We start from the raw sequence: 21,613 nt of genomic DNA on the forward strand, positions 1-21,613 counted from the left end.
CTGGGTAACCTGCTGGAGTTGAGCATCTTTGAGCAGGGAAGCTGGAGGTGCCTTCCAGCCTCAGCTCTGCTGAATCCACCCCAAGGAGTGAATTCAGCCTCTCCTCCACCACCCTGAGCAAACACAGCTGTTGGAATTTCTTTCTTGTTCCTATACCAGGAAAATTGTCATTTAAAGTTTTAAACCTGAGCTTTCTCAACAGCAAGATCCTGACAAGGAGCATCCAAACCACGGTTTTTCTCTCAGTATAACTTTCCACACAACCTCTAATTAATCATGGATCGACACAGGGATGAACTTCATTTTAAAATGCTTTTCTGGAATGATCTGAATTCTTGCAGACTTATTGATCCTGAAAATACTGCCTTATCTTTAGCATTTCCAGTAATAATTGGATCAAAACTACCTCGGGAATAGTGTTTGACACGGAATACCAATGCATCACACAAAAATATTCCCCCTCAGCCCCTGAAGCTTTAAGATTTAATTACCTCTTAGAGATGGTTTAAACTTTATATGTGAGCGAAATGCTCACACAAACAAGTCCTTGGGAGGAGTGTTATTCTCTTATAATGGCATTTGCATGTTTTAAGTTTCTCTGCAACACCTTTGCAAATAGTATTTTCCTGCTAGTCTGCTCTTGCTGCTGGGTTGATGCAAACTCTGTCCTCGTTTACAAACACTTCTTAATGAGAGAAGTATTAATTTTATATATTATAATTTATATCTCTCACCAAAATAAACAATTTTCTGATTGAATAGCAGAATTGAAAAAAAAACACAACTATCTATAAAAAAAGGGTTACTACACCCAGGCAGCTGTCCTAGTTATGCCTGGAAAGCTGGGATCTCAGCAGCAGGAATGAACTGGGATGTGTTGGAAAACAAAAGCTGGAACAGGGTTTGAAAAGCTCGTGGTGGGTGGTCTGTCAGGCCTGCTGTGACTCGCCAGAACAGTTCTGGGCTGACTGGTCAGACTAAAATAAGTCCCTGAGCCTTTCAGAATCCCTCCCATCTGCAGTTCCACGGCTCGTTTTTGCCAGGAATGAACAGGTTGGGATGAGCATCATTGCTTTATCCCTAATACCTCTGGCTACTCCAAACTTTTCCCTTGTTTCCTCTGTGATGAAGAAAGGAGGGAGTTACTTGCCCAGAGTGGAGGTTCCAGAGATGGAGTGTGCTGGGAACAGCGGAAGGAGCCACGCAGGGCTTGGGCTTGGAAATTAAGTTATCACTGTTTCCTCTTTCAGTTCCCTGCTGTCTCTGGCTTATTTCTTGGTTAAACCAACGCTCATTAGTTGTGTCTGCATTTAGTCTCCAACAATTGGCAGAATTGAAAATGCATTTTTGATCAGAGTTATGGGAGCTGCAGCAAGGAAAACCCAGGAATTTCTGCACTGAGGCAAATGCTACAGGTTTAGATGAGGACAGCCCTAAGTGTATTTTCAGTTATTTAAAAACAAAGAAAGCAAACCCAGGTATGGAGATACAATATTTGGGGAAAAAAAGGCTGGTTTACTGTACAAGAGTAAACCCATCAAGGAGAACAAACAGCTTTCATAGCCCAGCAAAAAGACACCAGGAGACCTTAATCCACTCCTTAAAACTTCTCACAGACTACACACACTCATTACTTACTTTTAATGGGCTGCAACGCCATATATTAATCAGAGTCTATACTAAAGCAGTAATTATGGCAAAGTTCTACAATTCTAAGGGGGTTGGAGCAGATGTACTTAGTACAGATTAATATTCCTTTAATTATATAACTTACTGGGCTCTGAATAAAAATGAAGCCACAGAGTGTGTGCTCTGAGTTGGCAGTGGTGGCGGTTTCCCAGTGGCAGGAACACATGACAAAACTTCACCAATCTCTCATCTTTTTCCCCCTCTCCTATTCATTTATCCTATGGTTACATAAAACCAGCAGGGAAATGAATTATGCATATTTTTTAGCCCACTGAAAAGTTAATGAAAAGTTAAATACAACTTAGGTGTGTGATTGCACAAAGCACTTACTTGACCTTGCTAAGCTTGAAAAGGCATTCTAAGATTAGCCTGGCATGTATTTCAAGTGTACAAAAAATACAAAATTGGTTCTTGAAACACTAGTACAGACAGTTGCATGCCTAAATCCTCATTCTGTTCAGTGTATTTATAGGAAATGACTCAACTTTAAAGTGGGTTCTTACTTGTGGTGCTCGTGTGTTCAGATGCTCCTCGTGAAGCTCCAGCCTTCAATAAATCATGTTCTGCACAGGGGTGAATGAAGACTCTGCAGATGTTCCCATGTACCAGTTTTGGTCACAGGGGCTGTGAAATGTTGCAGTATTTTACAGGTGAGCAAATGGCAGGGAGGGGACAGAAGGAGATGAAGAAGGGGGAAGGAACTCCAGCCCTTCCACCCTGTTCAGGTTCAGGGTTTGCACAACAAGCCTGAGAGCCCCCAAAAGCCCAAGGTGACACTTCCATCCTCCAGCTCATTTTTGCTTTCCCATTATTTGTTAAATCTCTTTTCAGTGTTAGGCTGTGAACCTCTTATTTGCCCTGGGGCAAAGCAAATTAAATGTAAAATGAACAGAGATGCCAAAGGTAGAGCAAACTTCCTTACTCCAGCAACACAAAAATAGAATGTTTTATTCTCTGCTTTATTTCCTGTTCTTTTCTAGCAATTAAGAACAGGACAGCTCAAGATCTGATGTACCACACACCAATCCTCCAGCCCCACAAGGAACACAAGGGTAAGAGTTGCTTCCCTTTATCCATTTGGGAAATAGAGGCAACAGTTTAAGGAGCTGAAAAAAAGATCCATGTTTAGTTTGGTAATTCTAAGTTGTCTCAAGCTCAGCAATTTAAATACTGCACTTGAGATGTAAAAAGTTACTTCAATAATTCAGCTCTGCTAAGAACTCCTGGACAAAGTTTCAGCTTCAGCTGGCAGATGCAGATCAGCTCCACATTATCTTTACTAATTTATCCAAAGAATGAGAGGATGAAGGATGTTACATCGCTGCCTCTCAAAATGGTAAATACAGAAAAGCTGTAGGAAGTGATTTTTAATATCATTAAATATCATTATAGTGGGGAAAATATAATATCCAACAGAAAACCACACGTGACACTCAGACAGGGGCACAGGCACCAGCAACAAGAGCACTCATCTCAAATCCTTATAACTTGCTATTGGCTCTAAACCACTAATTAAGCTAAAAAGTATATTTTTATTCTTGTGTAATTATTCATTTTCCCTGATTAAGTCTCCTCCTTTACAGCCTTTTTGTCTGTAGTCATTATTGTATTGCATTGCATTATTATGGAGCTCCTGACCTCCAAAGGACAAACCCCTGGTTAAGTTATGAGTGCCTGACCAACAGTTATAAAAATTTATTCTCCCAAATGCCCCTCTTTGTAGCTTGTTCTCCATTTTTGCCACTCTGAATCAATATAACAAACTGCAGCTTTTCCATGGTTTTAGTGTTGGGGAATGATACATTTTTTCCAAGTTAAAAAAAAAAAAAAGGTTTTAAAACTAGCAATATTTTAGGCAAGTTATTACAAAGGTGTATAAAACCTGTTTGGTATTATTGTTCCATGTAAATTACTTTGGCCTCTTGCAACTTTTAATACTTTAAAACCATCAGCTTAAGGAGACAATCTTGCAATAAAGAGACTACAAGTGCTCTGTGTTTCTGTGCCCTTATCTTCCCTTTCCCTTTATTATGTACAACTGCATGAAAATCTTTCATTTTGTTACCACTCCATTCCCTTTCTCTTCCCCCTCCTATTATGATGGAAATTATTTAAGAATTAACCTGCTGTCACTGACTCCTGGGTCAGTTTCTCTATTTCTGTTTTGACATCATATAATGAAGATTAATTTGGATTCAGGCCCTGAATGGCAGCTCTGGGAGGAGCTCAGAGCCAGAGCCTGCACTGCTCCTGAGCTCAGGAAAAGCAGGACAAGTCTCACAGGCTCCAAGTTCCTCTGTTAACTTCTGAAAACGCCAACCTACAAAATAACCAGCGTATTTCTCACCTTAAAAATAAAATCATGGGTTTGGATTCTTTCCCCCTCAGTGGCTTCACTGGTGATGTCGCATGTGCATGACGTAATTAATGAGTTCAGCAACTTCTTTTCTACACATCCCAAAAGAGACCTTCAGAAAGCAGCAATTAACCTGGGACAGGCAATTTACAAATATATAAATCCACATTACTGAACCACCAGCTGCACAATGACTCTCTGGAAAACAGCAAAGCACCAGGATTACAATCCTTTACAAGTTCCAGGAGCACCACTGATGGTGGGGGACAATAAAAGGGGTGTTAAGGCTGGACCCCCTGGAGCAGTCCAAGGGGTTCTAGTTTTAGGCTGTGCATCCACCAAGAGGCCAGCTGAAAACAGTATTTTACACAACAATCAAGATCAGTGGTAAACATCTGACACTTTTGTCCAACTCCATTTGGCTGAGGTTGCCACAGAACAATGTCATTTGGGCACAGACCATTGAGTCTACCTTTGCAGTGTCTTTTTGTAGATTTTTGCATTTTAAAAATTATAAAATGGTGCTGTTTCTTTGCTGTTTTCCTCGAGGGAAGGAAGACATCCATATGGAATACACAGAGCCCGAAGAAGCCCTTGTTTGTTGGCTGATGTACAGAAGGGCTAAAAGCAAAGGCACAGGCTCACAGAGCAGTGGCTTTCCTAAGCCCTGGAGGGGAAGAAATTCAAGGCCCTCTGCAAAACTGAGATTCAGAACTCTGCATTATAAAACTCAGGAAGTCCAGCAGCACACAGAGATTAGAAAAGAACATTAACCCTGCCACGTTAACCATCAGTACACCTGAAACATCACAACGCAGATGGGCTGGTACTGTGTCATCAGTGCTCACAGCCCCACACAATCCCTGTGCAAGAGTCACCACGTGGCTGCTTTCTGACTTTTTTTCTTCAGAGGTACTCAGTTTTTCCCTAATTTAATTTTAGGGTGAGGAAAATAGAAACACTGTGGCTGTTTATTCCTCTCCTCTGTCAGCTGGGAACTGTAAGTTTATGCCCCTGAGAGGAGGGCAAAGCAGCTGAGAAAGGCATATTTTAGTAAGACCATTAAAACAGGGTAAAGGAGAGCCCAAGACACTTTTCTGTACTAATTAATTTGGAGAATTAAGATCCCAGGTCCACAAGACTAATAGCATCACCCAGTGATTCGCAGTGTAAGCTGAATGTCCCACTTTAGGTTTGTCCCCTACCTTGTCCTTTGGGGCAAGTAGTCATCACACACAGAAGTAAATATAATCTGTGCTGGTTTGTTGTTTTTAATCCGCTTTCTGTGCCTTTATTACAGTCACTTTGATTCCTCAGACACAGCTGATGGTCTAAGTTAAGTGCTGTTTAACACCAGGTGAACGGCAGAATCGTGAAGGTGCCCAAAAATTGCCAGCAAAATCCATTTGTGCACCTGGCCTGTCCCTGCAGCAGCTGATAAAGCCCAGACAGAACAGCCCACGATGGGATTCGAGCCAGGTCTGACTCACCCAAGCAGCGACAGCGCTGGCTCGGTTCTTCCAGGTGACATCAGAACACAGCTCAGTGGGAAATCAAATGGAGGGCAGGAAAAGCATCCAAGGTACCAGAGGAGTTCAGACATCAGCATGACAAACATGCTATTATAGATATCCAAACAGAAAACACACCTTATAGCTAACAAACAGCTCCTTCCCTTGGATCCACAGGAATTCTGATAGATGAGTTAAAGACAGGCTGAAATTTGACAAGGATTTTTTTTGCAAAGCCACCTTTTCCTCAGGTGACACCAAAACAAATTTAAAAAGCGGGTCCTAAAAGGTTTTGTGAGGTTTCCAGTCTGCTGTGGTGGTACAACTACCCTCTGCCCCAGGAAGAGCAATCTCTATCCAAGCAATTCCTGGGAGACAACCCCTTCTCAAACCCAGCCTGGATGAAAATCCTGTCCCCTTCCCAGGCCACCCATTCTAGGGACAGATTAATTCTTAGGCTGCTTCTCCTCATGTCTGGCCTGAATTTCCACCCAATTTAACTGCAAGTCTCTTGAAAACCAGTTCATTACTATTCTCTTTGCAATTACTATTTCTTTATTGGAAAACTCATCACATCTCACCCTCAGTCTTCCCTGCTGTAGACTAAACATGCCAGCTCTTCCAATCTTTCCCCACAGGACACATTTCCCAGACCTGATTCCTGCTTCTCCTCACTGGCTTCCCTCCAAATTGTCAACATCTTCTCATCACAGGGTTCCCAAAATTGGACTTGGGGCTGCAGTAGGAGCCTTATCAGTAACTGAGTGGAAAGATTACTACATCATCTTACAGACAATCCTGCTTATGCAGCCCAGCACTGGCTTTTTTTGGTACTTGTGTTCTTTGGCAGGAATACGAAATTATTAGTCCTTGTTTAATTACTAATCCGTGGCAACTCCCTTTACTGTAAAGCCTTTGGTTTCCAAGAGCCTAAGCCTGGTTTTTGGCTCGTTCAGTTGACACAGAAAGCAACTTCTCTCTTTCATCTTACAAACATTCACGTGTCTTGAGGAATATTCAGGATCCTTCATCCCTGTTTAGACCAGATAACCAGCAGGATTTGCAGTCTAAAATCTCCCAAAGTAACTTTTCCAAGCTGCTTCATCTTCCCCTCCTGGCATAAGACACCCATAAAGATCCCACGATTTTGGGGGTTGCCAGCACAATTAATCACAGAACAAATCCCAGCCCTACATTTTGAGAGTCTTCACCTTGGCAAAACTGCTGACTCGAGAAGTAAAGAGTATTTGTCCTTCAGGCAAATGATATTCCATGGAAGTACCTTCTGCACAGCTGTCCAGCTGTCACACCTGATCAAACACAGCAAATCTGAAGTGCCAGGGTGCATTTTGCTTGTTTGGGAGATTTCAACTGCACTGTTCTGAACACTAAAGGAGAACTGGAACAAATTGCAAAATGAGGATAATATCTACAGAACTCCCTTGTAGTTTAAAACCCAAGAAAGTCTTAAAAAACCCAAACATATCTTTAGGAGCAACCTTATTCTAATTCCATCTACAAGGAAGTTCAGAAGTCTTCTGAGGAGCTTTGTGACCCCCTGATTAGAACTTTGCACAGACAGAGACTGGATATGAACTAAAATACCCAGACATACTGAAATAGGAACCTCTCCCCCCCTTGCAATTACATAAAAAGCTGTAATTATATTTGTTACATAAACAATTTAACTGGGGGAAACATTAGATAACTGAAGACAGCCCCTGCCTCCCAACCCCAGTTCTCCACCACTCGTAGCACAGCAAGAGTAAAATTAACTCAGCAAAGAGTGTTCCCACTGCAGAGCTAATTCTGGGTGGGGATGGGGCTGTGCTGCTCACTCGTGGAAAGAAAACTGTTAAAGGAAACTATCTGAGCCTATTTCGCAGGTCACCTCTGGTAATGCAGCTGCATACATTACATTTTCAATCTGTTTAATCAGTGTCAAGAGTCCATCCTGTAAGAAATCGGATAAAAGAGCAAAAAAATGACTTGACAGAGTGAATAATTCCTTTGTGCTTAACAGGCAGTGACAAGAATACCCAAACTCCACCTGTGCTGGCAGAAAACAGAGAGATCCTGGGCTGCTGGACTGCCACCAGGTGAGGAGCAACAGTGGCCAGCACCGGAATTCAAGGGTACAAACCCCTCCAGCCACAGCAAACGGTGACACAGCTCTGTGGTGCCTCAGCAGTGGCTTCTCTGTGCACTGAGCCAATAGTGGTCTGGGACCTAATTTGTGTAACAAGCTATTTAAGAGGGAAGCTAATTGAAGAACATAAATCCTGAAGAGTATGACATCAAGCCACGGTACTATTATTAGCCCAGCCTAGATAATGTTATAGATGTGCATCAAGAAACCTCAATAAAAAAAAAAAATCACTAGGAAATGTTCCTCACTTCAGGATCCCTAGAGGGAAACTGTCTCAAGCAATGATTAGGTATTATCCAGAGTAACAAAAAGGAATACTAAAAATGGATGTGGAGAAGGAAGGTAGAAAAAGCACAAGTTCACCCAAATGGGTTACAACTTGTTCCTAACATTCACTCTCAGTATGCTTTGGAGGTGAAAGAGCAGAGCCAACTAACAGAGTGGCAGCTAAAAGGAAAATCGAACTATAATTCTGCCACAAAATTATTTTTTAAATTACATGTTACTTATGTAAATGTTGATGTGAAGTTAATTGACAGAGGAGCATTTCCAGCAGCGTCCTCTGATAAACTCTGGTCTCGTTCTTCCATTACCTGTCCTAAACATATTGAATTTTCCCCTCTAACAGCTTCTACCAATCCTACCCAAAGACAGAAATAGCCTTTATGGGGTATTTCCACCCCTGTGATGTGATCAGGCTGGAGCACAAGGACACACTCGGGTTTCTGTTCCAGTCATCACAACCCATGAGCAGCGTGTCCGTGTGGACAGGAACCACAGCTGAGAAACTAAAAGCAACCAGATAAAAAAAACCCCATCCCAAATAAACAAAACAAACAAAACAAAAGGAAAAGAAAGGAAAAAAAGAGGAATGAAGTGTGTACAAAGAAAGGAGGCTGAGGTGAAGCAGGACAGAGAAAGCACCAGCACACACCACGTGTAGTACTTGTGACCCTGAAAAGAAACAGGGAGTGTAACTTTATGCCCCTACAACACCCACTTAAAGTGAACTTTAAGAATCAACACCTTAGAAGAAACGCACAATCAAGTGACATCAGCTTGAACTGAGTAGCTCACACTACATGCACTGCAGACAGAGTACAGCTGCCTGAAAACTTCCTCCTCTAGTTTCTAAATTCAAGCCTCCTTTAGAAAATCCTCTTTGAAGGATTTCTTGGGTCAGCATCTCTACCCACAGATTTAGGGCTGGCCAAAGATATTCCTTGACGAGGAAGAGTTTTGCCTTTCTCTGACAGACAATCCTCTGTGCCACTGCCACTTGGAACAAGCCTTTCACCGTTCCCTGCTTGTAAGTGGAAGTATTTTCTTATGCTGTTCCATGTGTGGTGTGTTAGCAAAGGAAACACTGAGACAATTCTAGCAGACCTCACACCAGTTCAAACAGGACATGCCAAGGTGGTGTCCCTCTGTGACAGGGGTGCTGGAACACAAGTGTTCCATTACAGGTGCTCCCGGTACCCACACTGTGCACAGACTGGAAAAGCAGCTCAACATTCCACCACCTTTTTGGCCACGTTTTGTGCCATTCTTTTGTGCTTAGACTATAAACCCCCAGGAAGGCACTACTGCAGCCCCCTGTTTGCACCTGAAGTTGTGGTGATGCAGAACCAAAGAAACCCAGCCACGGTGCACGTGGAGTTTGGGATGGATCATCACCTCCCATTCTCAACTCCTGGTTTCCCTCTCTCTCTGGGTTTCAGGGTGCTCTGGGGAACACTGGCATCTCCATGGTCCCACACACACTGCCCAGGCAGCATCCTGGGCACAAACCACACTGACTTCAGGTCCCAAAAATCAAGTGCTGCCTTCGCTGACTTTCTCTTCCAGCCTGTTGCCTTCACGTAGGTCCTGAAGAACTACAAGGCACAAACAGACTTATCAGCAATGTTTTTCCTTCATCCTTTTACATGAGTGAATAATTTAAACCCTCTACCTCTGACTGTAACTGTTACCAGCATGCCTTTGTCTGGTTTGACACTGCATCCCAGGCCTTGTTGTTCTGCAGAACATCTTCCCAAAGAAAGCTCACTGAGGAAGTCCAGGGAAAGGCCAGATTTCATTTTCAGCATAAAACAGTTGGTTACTTAAAAGAAAATCCAGGAAACCCAACTCAGCTCTACCTCACATAAGGCATGGGATTATTTGACTCAGGTCACAAAAAGTATTTCTTCTCTTAGAGGCAGATTCTTTTTACAGTAAACAGCTATAAATACACTTGAGAAAGAAAAAAAGGTTCTGTTGATGATTATCTTTTTCTGTTTGTAACTCAGAATGAATCCATAAATCTTGACTTGGCTTCTAATTCACTGGAAAGCACTTATATATATATTTATACACATAAAACCTAATCCAGTCCTTACATGGAACTAAAAATAGAAAACATACACAAGCATAAAATGCTAAATCAAAAATAAGTCTCGAAAAATGCAAGTGATGGTGTGCCCTTAGCTTGGCTCATTAAGAATGAGTTAGATTGCAATCATTTGCCATTTTCATTTATTCTCCATCCATAATAAAGCAAAGTCACTCAGCTCTAGAACAGCAACCTTCATTTCCCAGATGAAACCTGGGCATTTTTAAACGTGACCAAGAAACCCCACAAGACACCATAAATTTGCTTCTTATGTCATTATGACAAAAAAAAAGGATAAGCCAGATGACTTCCAGGAAAAAAGGCAGAGGGCAATGTCCAGTATTCCTTAAACTGAACAGGCCAGTGATTCAGGAGGTCCAGGCACTGCCATTTTTAATACTGATATAAATAATTTGATATAAGCTGCTGAATGCCAGGGACAAGATTTACTTCCAAGGAATACTTACAATTTTGGTATGGTCCCCCACTGCACAGTAGCCACACAAGAACATCTATTTATAGTTATTCCCACTAACACAGGGTTATCGCAAACAAGCTCTGGTATTCAGAGCGTAAAGATGAAAAACAGAGTCATGGAAAAACGTGCTCAGCAAGACTCTGCTCCTCTCACAACGTTACCACCTAAGTACCTGCCAGTACCACCATCTGAACAGCCCCTGGTGTTCAGCACACACATTTTCAGATCTCAGGTGTCTCTGGGTGCTCCTCATCCTAAGGGTTGCCTTCTTCAGAAATCCTAAGGAAGCAAAGGACTCTGAACACGGGGAAACGAGAGTCTGGAGATGAAGCAAATTTATTGTTCCAAGTGTTGAATTTAGGGAGTATTTTAAATCAACAGCCACACACCTCATGAAAATCCAGCTAGTATGAATGAACAATCCTTAAATAAGTTACAAAGCTACTGTGGGATGGTGTATTTGTATCAGAGAGCCTTGTTGGTAACCCCTGGTTTAGAAAAGATGCCCTCTGCTCCGGGGACAGGCAGAGAACAGCATCACTGAGGTACTAGGCCCACTTCTCTCAGGCAAATTTCTGCATAGATATCTAAGGTTAAGGAGTTCTGACACTTTCTGAACAGCTCTTACAGCATCATAAGGTAACATAATGAAAATACATTGTATTTGAAACCAAAGAGCAGCATATTAGACATGCACTGGTAGAAAACATCCTGTGTGCCACTAGAGATGTTCAAAGTACCATACACAACTTGGATGTTCATCTAAAAGCATATTAATTTCCTTGGACTTCGTTTTTTTTTCTTGTGGAAAAAAAGTCTACATGGTCTTCTTCATAAACCTGGAGCTCTCAACATTCAGCTGTGGAGGGGGTGACATGAACATACAGGGTCTTGGTGTTCAGGTTCTTCATGGACACGTCCTTCGTGATCTCTGAACCAAGGAAACAAGAGAAACACCACAGTTAGTGCTCTTGCCTACAGGGAAAACTATCAACACTTCTTTTTTTTGCTTTATTCAGACAGTTCTGCTGGTTCCATCACAGGGGGGAGCTCAGACAGAAACCGCTCAGCTCAAAATTCCCTCCTGTTAAAGCCCAGTGCATGAAAGGAAGGGTCACCACAAGTCAGGATTGTCCCTGCAAGGGCTGAACAGACTGTTCTATGTCACAAAGTAGAACTTTTTGAAAGTCTTTGTCAGCTGCCAGCTTCACACCCAGACAGAAAATTAAAATGCCATGATATTTAAACAAAATTAACAGTAATCACAATGCACTGAAAGGCCAGAGTGCCTTGTAAACAGCACAGAAGAGCAGCCATACAGGGAACCAGCTCCTCCAGCAGCCCAGCTGTGATGGAACAAAACTCCTGTGTGCAGCAGAACAAGAACAGGAACGTGCAAACACTGACTGCAGTTCCTATGTCAAACAAGGACTGCAGCAGGACCTGCTGGAAAACCAACACTGGAACCTTGTCGAGAATGTCTGAGGAATTTCATACCACACCGGATCAATTCCCTAAGTCTTTGCACAGCTACGAGCCCACAGTTTGGAACTGTAATAGGATCAAGTCTCCCCAGCAAACCTCTGAAGGACAGAGCTTATTTCTAACCAGGCTGATTCAGGGTCTGTAATGACCCCTGGAACACAAACACGGAGTAATCGCACTTGTGGCCAGCCAAAGTCACCTGCAAAGTTTGTAGGAGCTGGAAATCTCTTTCACTCTTACACATTCCGTTTTTCCCAAGGAGTCAGGTGCTTGCTGGCTCAATCAGCACCCATCAGCTCTACCAACCCCCCCCAGTGAGAGCAGAGTGTTTGGAACACTGGGAGGCACAGCCTTGGAACAAAAGTCACCTGAGTAACAAACACACCAGAGGCCTCTTTACTGAGAAACTTCCGAGTGATAAGAAACTTGGAAGGTAAAAACACACTGAAAGCCCAGGTAAGGAGTGCTGGGGTTATGGGGTGACATCAGGATGTGAAAATGTTAGTCTGGTCTGCAGAAGCAGCCAAACAAACTATGAACTTGGTCTCCAAATCCCTTCTTAAATATTTCTTTTCAAGCCCCTGAAAAATGAGGAACTACATGAAGCTCCTGTTTTCAACAGAATTTAACTCAGTAATTCCTTTTAGAAACTGGAAACTTGATTTATCAACCAAGTGTAAGGACATCCTCCTTCCCATGCCAATTCCTCCAGGGAAAGGCTTTGCAGGGAGCACATGGAAGTGTCACCATTATTCCCAAAATGGCTCTGAATCAGGTACCTGGAACTTGTGAATAAGCAACATTCACCACTCTGACATTTATTTAGGGAATGTTTTTCCAGTATTATAACAGGGGGGTGAAAAACACGTTTGTTTCTGAAAAGCTGGCGAGCTTTTGTACAGTGGACAGCAGATGCCCGACTGCCTGGGCCCAAAAGGTGTATAAAAATAACCTTTTCAAAACCAATAACTCATTTTCCACCAACTGACTGGTTTGCTTTTTATAAAACAGGCATCAACTTTCCAATTCATGGGTTATTTTCATCAAACATTTCAAATGGTTAACAGCAAATACTTTTCTCATTTTTAGAATAAACCATAAGAAACCTCCTCAAGAGACTGAACTTTTTTGTTTTGAAGGTAAGACCTTGAATAGATGGATTAGAAGATGAATAGGGGACTACAAAGCTGCAACAACACAGAGAAACATGAACTGACCTAATGTTTTCTAGAGGCATCAAAGTGTTTTATAAAGCACTTATTTATCACATAAAGAGATGCGAAGATAAAATACAACAATTTCAGTGTTTAAACAATTTAAAAAAGTTATTAAGGGAGCTGCATGGTGAGAATTAAATCTGAGATAGTAGAAGTGCAGCTACCTGGCACAGGCACAAATAAACCTCTGGAACCAAGTTCTCCTTAACCTAAAAAAGACCAAATGCTTTGGCCTTGGAAGAGTTATCAGATCTGTTCTTTCACATCACTGTGAATTGTCGCTTTATACAGTTTAATTAAAGTGGAAATAGTCCTGAAGAACCCATACTACAAATGCTATAGCAATTCAAACCATTTCCCTTTCAGGTAAAGGCATTTTTAAATTCCTTATTCCAAGTGAGCCTTAAAGGCCAATGCATTTTCCTGTCCTGACAGTTCCTGCCCTGTTTCATAGCTCTAAAATTTTCTACAATAGCCATTTCAGTATCTGAACTAAATCATACAGTGCTGTAACAGTGACAGGAATCCAAAAGGCACGGAGTGCAACATCAATTGCTCCTGACTGGCTGAATCCCTGAACACCCACTCAGCAAGGTTGTGCTCCCTGGCTTTGTTTATGCAAATGAAATGTGGTTGATTTACTTGGTCCTTGCACCTTGTGCTGTTTCTAAACACTGAATTTTCCTGAATACAGAAATACCTGCTTTGAATTGTTTGTTTTTTTCACCACGTGGTTTCCAATCCATTCTTCCTGTCCAATGTTAAGTCCCCAAATCTCTCAGGTCCAACTTTTTAGCCACAGGTGGCTACAGTCTTAGTCACACCTTTCTCATGAATCCTGGATTTTGTTTCTCAGCCTCACCATCTGCCTGTGCTTTTGGAAGGTTCTTTAGCATTTCAGATCTGTGACTGTGTGCTAAAGTTTCCTGCTTCCCAAGTATTTGGAATAAACAGGAACAGCTGTACCCCACAGAGCGTGACCTACTCACCTACTCCAACACAGATCCAATACTCTTTTCCACCCACTCCAGTTCTCCAAGAGGAAGACAAGGCAACAATATGAGTGTTACAAGAACAATTTGAACAGGTTCTTAAAATATTCATATTCCAGCCTCAATCTCTTCCAGGAGGAGGTTCACTCTGCTTAGTCACTGCAGCCTGGCACTGCCATTCCCACTCTGACTGAGCTTTACTGGACAAGGAAGGAGCTTTGACAGAACTTGTCTTGGCCCCTTGATAAAGGCAATGCATAGGAGCTTTGAATTTCCAACTGTCTATGTGTGCTTAAAGGATTTTATTTGATAAATATTGGATTACTGGACAAAATTAGAAACCAATGTGTAAACAGTGTGCATTTAGTAATTCAACTGGATCTCGGGTTACACGACCTGCTTCTCAAGAAAAACTTCCAAGTGTCCTTGGAAAAGCAAACCAAAGGTTTGTGCTTACCATGAGTTAGTGCTTCATCCAGGAACAGTTTTAGCCTCCTGCTTCTGAGCCCAAACACTTTTGCTGTTTCATGGAGAAGGCCTTTGTATGTTAATCCATTCTGACCAACAGGGTTTTCCATTAGGAGAGTTCCCACTGTTCCTTTCTGACATTCTGGACAAGACAAACAGCTGAGTCACTATTGGTGAGCAATGAGATTATTTCACTTATCTTGGTAAATTAAAGTTAGCATTTCCTCTTCTATTTCATCTCTATTTCTTCATAGTACTGAGGGCAATACCAGCTTACAGATATTCACTAAGTAAGTTCATGAATTACAGAATCAGAAGGGTAAAGTGATTATTGACCAAATCTTGACCAAGAGAAGAAAACTTTGCAGAATCCTTTACCTGGGTCCACAGGATAACACAGAGCCTGGGAAACAAAGTATTTCAACAGGACACAGAAATCACTAAGCTCACAAAGCACCTCATGATGATCAAATCCCTTGTAAAAAAACCACATTTTTGGCCCCAGCTAAGATTCCACATGGACAGTGCAGAAAGGGCTCACAGCAGGCCAGAGATTAGGCAAGTTATTCACAACAGAGCTGCTCCAACACGAGGTTTCAGAGTAAAGGCTGCAAGGTTTGCAGCCAGGAAACAGAATTACACACACATATATCTATACTCCAGATCAGGTTAATAACACAATTCATTTGGTTTTTAAATAGCACTAAGAAGCGTTTCACAGGCTGTCTCCAATGTCTTGACAAAGAGTTGGTTCTTAATTCAGTTTTGGTCGAATTTAGACACAAGCTGCACAGGGGAGCTGATGGTCAGAAGCAGAAAAACAATGCCCAAGGGCTCACGTTTAACTGCTGACCCTTATCTCAAACTGGTTCTCCTTCTTCTCTTGGGAAAAAAGGGAGAAAAGCTGAATATAAATATTGTGTTTATCAGAAAGCAAATACTAGAAAAAAAATTAAGGAAGTAAATGAAAACTCATGTCCTTCTCTTCACCAGCAAGCGATGAGGGCCAAAGCTCCCATCCCAGAAAGCTCAGCCTGTGACTGAGGAGATGAGTATCCCACACACCTTGTGGTGCTGCATTGATGAGCTGTAAGTTGATGTACTGGCAGAGCAAGGCAGCAGGGGAGCTGATCTGGGCAGGGGCTGACCCTGCTGTCACGTGCAGAGTCTTCCCGCTCAGGCCCAGCAGGTCCGTCTTGTTCACCAGTTCTGGAACAGAAAATGAGACCGGTCAGGCCATGCTGGGGAGCTGAGCCCAGTGCCCACTCCAGGGGCTGAGCATGAGGCTTTCTCACTCCTCACTCCACTGCAGGAGTGTCTCCCTCTTCACAACTCCCTCCTCAAGAAAGGGCTTTTCTCTGGTTTGAAAAGCAGGATTTGTGCTGAAATATTTTGTTTTCGCACAGAGTTTGCTGTAAAAATCAGCTCTTACATAATACTCCTTATGCACATAACACACAATTACTTATGCAAAAAACCCCCAGTACAATAACTTCAAACAAGCAAGAAATTACTCACTTACACGTTTCTATCTCAATAAATGATGACCTGTGACCTTTGCCTGCACCCTGACTCCCCAGAGCTGAAGCAGCACTGGGAATGTGCTACTACGCAATGTCAGGATATTTATTAATATTGAATACATTAAACTCTATATATTCATATATATATATCTTTATAAAAGTTAAAAGAAAAAGGCAGAAGTTCATTGCTGCTACTCCAGCTGAATTTCCAGGAGTGCAGATGTCCCAGTGCTGGTGCCCACCCAATACTGCCCTGGCACGGCTGAGGTGCCAGGCACTCGTCCCAGCCCACAGGAGGGGGAGCTGCTTTCGGTTTGACTTCCAGGAAAGCAAGAAAACAACTAAATTAACAAGTGGAGAGGAATTACCAAGATCTCAATGTGTGGAGGAGGAGCCAGGGGCAGGTTTTTGCCAGCACAGCCCGAAAGCAGCACAATTTGTGGGTCATGGCAGGAGGGAGCAGGGTGCTGACAGAGCTACAAACACCCAGCTCTGCCAACTTCCAGTTTCCCATTCCCCAGCTGCTGGGATCCATGGGGATCCATGGGGATCCATGGGGATCCATGGGGATCCATGCAGGGCAAGCAGGAATGAGCTGCAGTAATGAAGGTTTGCCTATTTAACAAATTAGCATTTGGCATTACAAGACTGCTGATTTTTTCCCAGGGAAGAGCTTTTATGCACAGTGCTGTCAGTGGAGCCTGTTCTTAGAACCCTCTAATAAGAGCAAGATAAAGAAAAAATGTGAATCATTTCTTCATATATAACAACAGGCTTGAAAGCAAGCAGCTATTACAAGCGCTCATCAATATTAAAATCACTTTTAAAGTCAGCTCTCTCTGCAGCTGGGATTTAAGTGGGAATGCGCTGCTAAGGTGCCTTGCAGCCTCATGGCCTTTTAAAAATTAAAGACTAAGAAAATAAATCTATGTGCACTATTGTTCAGAAAACAATGCTATGAACAGATTATAAAAAAATTAGCCATCTGAAGACGGACTGAAAAGTTAGTAGGGGGATTTTTGTCCCTCCCCTCCTGTTCTCCTCTTCTTTAACCCCTACATAATTTACAGAATCGTTTCTTCCTATAAACATTGAAAAAATGAATTTTGCTTCAACGGGACTTTTTCAATATGGGCTACTTCCATAAAAGATGAGTACAAGTCTAAAAGCATTCCCAACAAGAAGTTGAGAAAGTTTTCAGCAATTCCAAGCAAAGAGAAAGTCACAGACAACTGTTTTACCATCTGACTTGAGCCCAGCCTCTTCCCTCTGAGTGATTTTTTTTCTTTAACATTAAGAGACAAATTCTATTCTCAGTTTCTGAAGGGCAGTACAAATCCCAGAGCCTTGCTCAGGGATTGTGCAGTTCCTCCAAATACCTCGATGCACTGCTGGGAAGGAAATGTTTATCCCATTATTTCACTGCTGCACTGAAAACCAGGCACAGGACACATCTGAGCCTCCCTTAATACAAGAACTGCCTGGTCCTGTGCCATCACACAAACCCTAAGTAAATCTGCATTACAATTAGAAAACAAGATAATAAATTACTGCAAGTAAAGTGGCCAGCCCTAAAAACCACAGGAAGGGAAACAGGGAGCGAGAAATACGGTTTTACTGGGTCACAATTTCATTACCACACATGGGAACAACTCAGCAACGACTTGTCCGGGGTGCAAGACTTTCCTCTGCAATTCCTCTCAGACAGAGTAGCTGATCCCAAGCCCTGCCTCACCTAAGGAGGCCCTGGAACCACCACGAGGCCTCACCTGACATCACCCACGCCAAGGTTGGGCAGATAAATCAAATGGATCATATCCAAAGCAAACAGCAGGAATTCCAGTCCTATTCTCTGACCTCTCTAAGAGGTATTTTCCTTGCATGTGCTTTCCACCCTGACTCCTCAGGGAGCTGTACCCTCTGCTGATCAATACTTGTTTGACAAACTGCGACAAAAGTGAATTTGATAATCTCATCTTTCCCAGGGAATTTCCATATTGTTACTAAGTGGGCAGGGGAAAAAAAAAAACAACCTGCTCTACCCAGACCACTTGCACAGAGAGAAAGTTAAAAATCAGCACATCAAGATGGGAAGTCCCCAAACGATCCCTACAGAGCAGAAGTGACATGGAAAGGAAAGAAGTAAAGCTTTTGTTACTGCAATAGAAAAGAACCTCTCAGGAAGAGGGAAGGTTTCCATTTTCTTTAGCCATTTCTTCAGGAATTCCATATTAATGGATTTATGCTGCATCCTTTTTGTGCTATTAGTGACCAGGTAAAGAGTTAAACTGCTCATCATCTTAATGGGATGAGAGTTTCCCAACTTTTCTTGGCCTTTTGCAGTATCTGTGATGGCAGTGAACAAACCAGTCCATAGCCACCTCTGCAGGCCATTTTTGCAGCATTTTTAGTATTTGATGGGTTTTTCTAAAAGGAAGAAAAGCAGAGAATCCTCAAGTTTTTCCAGGGTGAAAAAGCAGCACTTTTTTTTTCCTGCAGGCAGCAGTGAAGTTCTCACCCTGCCCACTGAGGCATTAGGAAAAGGAAAGCATGGAAAAGCTGATGGCAGCTCGCCATCAATTCACAGCACAGCCTGGGCCTGATGGAAACCCTGAAATAAATCAAGATTTTGCCCTGATGAGAACTGCAATGGAAGGAAGATCACAGAGGAGATGAGCACCATTTAGCAGCACCTTTTGGAAACATTCTGATGCGACTATAAACACAGTCTCATAAGCTAAGTGCTATAAAATGGAATATTTCCTTCCCCATTTTCCTGTCAATTTTATAGAGATAGATATAAATTACCCAGTAAATAATGCCACAGTAAACAACTCCTAGATGCTGCTAGAAAGACTTCCAATTTCCCTTGTCATACTCCATTTACCTGTGTTTCCATTAAAAACTGTCAGTTTTGAATTTTTAAGACCAAAAATGCAGGAGACAGCATCTACAAGTCCAGTGAAGCTCAAGGTGTTATCTCCTTTTGGATTTTCCAGCAGCAACACACCATCTAAAAACCAAAATTAGGAAATTAAAATGCAGTATGGGAGCAACATCCAAGTTCCAATGATTTTCTAGTGATGCTTTTTCATCAACAAACATACTTTCAGTGAGTTTCGAAACTGGTAACACTGAATCTTCCTAAAGTTATTTTAGTAAGAAAGGGAAGAGGAAAGGGAACAGGGAATGGACTGAAGTGTACTTCAGATTTCAGAGTATGGAAGTTTTATTTGTTTTTATTAATAAAGCAGTCAAATTTGCATGTCCCTAAAGCATAACCCTGTATTATACTGATTAAAAAGTGGCAGACTCTGTGACCCCCGAGATGGTCACCAAACTTTTACAGCTGGATTCATTATCCCCCAGGGAGCAGCTCTGTGACCACGTTAAACACTTACTTGATACATGAACTGTCTACACACATAGGAAAAAAATTCCCTAAGTGCATTTAGTTTTCCTTCTCTTAATATATAATTCAACCTTGTAAAACCTTTTTTACCAATATCACTGCTCTCATCTCCTCATTATCCAAGACACAGTCATTCCATCACCTAGTTTCATTTTATAATCATATGATAACAATATAATCTATGATACACATATTATCCTCTGGTATTCTTTTCAGCTCTAACTTTTTATCTAAGTGATCCTCCACATCAAAGCATCACCTGCAGTGACAGTACAACATCAAGAATTGGAGATTCTCAAGGTCCATGCTCTGAGCACACACATTAATACAGAGTGTGCACAACCCCAGACAGACACTCACATACAGACCCCTCTGTGGAACTGAAATAACTCCTGTGCACACCTGAGCATCTCCCCCACGAGGCATCATGGACAATGTGTGGTTTTACTTTGAATAAACCTACCTCCAAGAATTATTTAAAGCTCCTCTACTGGAGGGGAGGTCGCACCATCTTTTAAACAAATTCGTGGCTCCAGCATTCACCACACCACAACATCCCAAACCATCTTTTTGCAAGCTGTCTTTCCCACCAGCCCTGACAAATCTGGCTGGGTGCATTCCTACCTTGCTCTGTCCCATTGACACAAATCTTGAGGTTGACGTAGGCACAGGCTGGACCGACAGATGGACACACGCCCCCTCGGACAAGGGTGATTTCTAGCTCTGACCCCTTCAGCTGAAGAAAGAGAAATATTATCGTGATTTGGATACTGTTTTATTAAACCAACACAACAAAATATTTTCCTTAAGTAAACAAGGTGGCCCCTCCAGCTGTTCTGTAAATCAAATTTTCGGTTTATTTGGTCTTTCTGGTCCAGCATGACATTTACACTGAAAAATCCTTCACCCGTGACCTGCTAGGGATGTCTTTTGGATGGAGTAAGTTGGAATAGAACCAGGGCAAAAGTGTTGTCAAATGTGTCAGAAGAAGCAATCAAAGAAAACAAAGGAAACTGCTGTTCCTTTTCAACAGCACATCTGAACTATCTGTGAAACTGCACTGTCACCAAGGAACAACTTCAGCAACACAGGGCAGGGAGAAAAGCAGCCTTAAATATTAATAACTGAAGTTGGTCTTAAGACAAATTTAGCCTTGAAGAAAGTTCCAATACAAAAGCACATTAACCTAAAGAAATCAGAGCAACAATATTCTGACTCTCTAAACAATGCACTAATCCAAGTACCAATAACTGTGTATTAAGCTCACACAAACAACTAATTATTCATTTATTTTGGTACCAGAGCAGTTTCATTTTCAAAAGCACTACACATACAGAAACTAAGTATTTTCCTTTTAAACCAAAACACTGATATAGACATTTGTAAACACGAAACAATATCTGCTATATCACCTAAATAAATAGTGACACTTTTCTGTAACTGGAGCAGTTTGTTGGGTTAAAAGCAGGTAAGATGAGCTACGCAGTCAGAGCTTTTTGTTCTTACTTGGGTTGTTTCCTGGATGAGGATTTCCTTTGAGGTAGGCACCGGGTAAGGCTTCAGCTCAGCCTTTATTGTGGCGAAAATGAACTCGGCGTGTTCCTTGATAACCCTGTCCAGGTATTCCCCCTCTGGCTGGGACCTCCAGTACACTGAGATCTCATCTGTAGGAACCAGATTCCGCTGTAGGACACACAAATACACTATTACTGACAGTAAAATCACAAATTTAAAGAAGAACACTGGTTAAGTTAAAGAAAAAAAACACAACCCTTAAGGTATTTACCAGGGACTTGTCAGAAGTTTCCACAAAAGATTTAAAATAAAACAACCCTTCTGTCACAAAGGCAAGAGCCTTGAAATGTGGGAGTGTATGTAAGATTAAGTATTTAAGATTCATTTAAGGGAAAATAAATTACGGCCTCATGTCACTACAGAGCTAAATTTAAATCATCCAAC

At 42.0% G+C, this 21,613-nt stretch overlaps 1 protein-coding gene across 3 annotated transcripts in view; it reads right to left on the reverse strand.

Annotated features, from left to right (window-relative positions):
• Nucleotides 1-10,870: 10,870 nt before the first annotated feature.
• IARS (isoleucyl-tRNA synthetase) overlaps nt 10,871-21,613 on the reverse strand; it is an 87,423-nt gene continuing 76,680 nt past the window's right edge. For all 3 annotated transcript variants that reach the window (XM_027899527.1, XM_027899526.1, XM_027899528.1), the window contains exons 30-35: nt 21,161-21,337; nt 20,279-20,390; nt 19,130-19,255; nt 15,785-15,928; nt 14,709-14,861; nt 10,871-11,488 (exon numbers count right to left, since the gene is read on the reverse strand). In XM_027899527.1, the coding sequence (XP_027755328.1) occupies nt 11,406-11,488; nt 14,709-14,861; nt 15,785-15,928; nt 19,130-19,255; nt 20,279-20,390; nt 21,161-21,337 (795 nt within the window). In that variant the 3' untranslated portion in view covers nt 10,871-11,405. The remainder of the gene's footprint in view (nt 11,489-14,708; nt 14,862-15,784; nt 15,929-19,129; nt 19,256-20,278; nt 20,391-21,160; nt 21,338-21,613) is intronic.

The sequence above is a fragment of the Empidonax traillii genome, unplaced genomic scaffold, assembly GCF_003031625.1.
Source record: "Empidonax traillii isolate 1590-97213 ecotype Southwest subspecies unplaced genomic scaffold, ASM303162v1 scaffold674:size665969, whole genome shotgun sequence".
Taxonomy (NCBI): domain Eukaryota; kingdom Metazoa; phylum Chordata; class Aves; order Passeriformes; family Tyrannidae; genus Empidonax; species Empidonax traillii.